General features: G+C 37.4%; 1 protein-coding gene across 1 annotated transcript; it reads right to left on the bottom strand.

Annotated features, from left to right (window-relative positions):
- Positions 1-1,139: 1,139 nt before the first annotated feature.
- LOC147431457 (uncharacterized) lies at positions 1,140-1,621 on the bottom strand. The gene is made up of 3 exons (XM_086493674.1): positions 1,592-1,621; positions 1,375-1,503; positions 1,140-1,340 (listed from the first exon to the last, which is right to left on the bottom strand). Exons 1-3 carry the CDS (start codon positions 1,619-1,621, stop codon positions 1,140-1,142), a joined length of 360 nt encoding a protein of 119 aa, XP_086349800.1.

The raw sequence follows: 1,621 nt of genomic DNA, 5'->3' as shown, positions 1-1,621 counted from the left end.
ACTTGGTACATGTTGATACTTGGTACTTGGTACATGTCGGTACTTGGTACTTGGTCCTTGCTTTAATTTGATTGTAGGTTCCATAATGAAACTTCGTACTTACAATTGGTACATGGTCCATGGTATTAATTGGTCAATGTAACATTGTGGTACTGTAATAAATTAACATGAAAAAAATAAAACCTCTTTAGTGTTAGATTTGGTATAAGGTACTTGGTACTTGATTTGGTACTTAGTACTTGCAACTTGAAACTTGGTACTTGATTTGGTACAAGATATGTAGAATATGACACTTAGCGTAAAATCTGCTACCTTTACAGAAAATATGAAAATCAAAAGCTTGCTAATACTAGAGCCTCTGACATAGAAACCAAGAAAACTTGTTAGTGTTAGATTTGGCAGTTGATTTAGAGTTTGGTATCAGGTTCCATAATGAAACTTGATAGTTGTCGTTGGTGCATGGTACATGGTACATAACTTGAAACTTGGAGCGTATGATGCTTGTAGTTGGTGCATGGTACATGGTACATAACTTGAAACTTGGAGCGTATGATGCTTGGTACTTTGAAACATCATAGTTCAAATCTTCATCTTAAAAATAACATTGGAAGCCTTTTTAACAATGTGTAAACCGACCGGGCAAAAAGCCATAGGCGGTGACCCAAACTAGGACAACAACAACTAAACAGAAAGACTAACGTCCCTAGAGATATTTCTTTTATATTCTTAAAGACTTGCACAAGAGTGCTATAAGATCAAAATGCCTTAATTTTGAGAAGTAGAGCGACTAACAGAAAACTTAGGACTAGGTTTCACATGCCACATCATCATTTGGTAGCACAACGACCATGATTTCAATCCATTTTTTAAAAATATATATAAAGACAAATAAATAACATTGAGATGGTTACTTAGATTAATTATCTTATCGACAAATAATTAATTGTTTGACAATAGACAAATTCAGTGATGCAACAAACACATGTCAGTATATATCATCAGTAAGTTTATGTACATGTTTCCAAAATGTGTGGTGATCAATCCTCACATATACAAAACAAATCTCATCATCACATACGATGTAGCAATGCACACTAAAAAATACATATATAACGATCCCAAATATGCAAAAGAAATCCCTACACAGGATCACTATGTGATCCATCACTACTGAAAGATTCACTATCATCGGTCTCATGATCGCTAGTGCCACCACCACTAGTCCGAACCGTGGGACTACGACTGTCCCCATCTCTGCGATCGTCACCATCATGGCCAGTGATTGGGCCGCTGCTCCTCTCAGCCTCTCGACGTCTCCCCTCAGCCTCTTGTCGAGCCACCTCTGTCATATCAGCCTCCCCATGAAAAAAAAACTACAAAGAAAAACAAAGATACGTACAAGTGGATCTGGAGTGTCAGTAAGTGTCCGTACAAAGCACGATAGCCGCAGTATGTGGCGTACTCTATCTCCTGTGCCGTCGATGCACGACCATAGTCTTTCGTCTACATTAAGACACAACCAAAGACTTATTAATTTTTGCATTCAATAATACTACCTTTAAAAGTTAAAATGTGAATGGCCTATACTCACAAATGTGGCAACAAATCCATTCCGTCCCAT

This window comes from Adiantum capillus-veneris, chromosome 21 (assembly GCF_014529385.1).
Source record: "Adiantum capillus-veneris isolate H3 chromosome 21, ASM1452938v2, whole genome shotgun sequence".
Taxonomy (NCBI): Eukaryota; Viridiplantae; Streptophyta; class Polypodiopsida; order Polypodiales; family Pteridaceae; genus Adiantum; species Adiantum capillus-veneris.
Note: the sequence above shows the minus strand (reverse complement) of the source record. Positions and strands in the feature narration are given on the sequence as shown.

What these genes read in the sequence shown, in the direction of transcription:
- LOC147431457 (XM_086493674.1), bottom strand. Translation starts at nt 1,621, where the DNA reads ATGGGACGGAATGGATTTGTTGCCACATTT. An exon ending in ATGGATTTGTTGCCACATTT is followed by an intron (nt 1,504 to 1,591) that starts GTGAGTATAGGC and finishes GTCTTAATGTAG; the next exon opens with ACGAAAGACTATGGTCGTGC. An exon ending in TATCTTTGTTTTTCTTTGTA is followed by an intron (nt 1,341 to 1,374) that starts GTTTTTTTTTCA and finishes GATATGACAGAG; the next exon opens with GTGGCTCGACAAGAGGCTGA.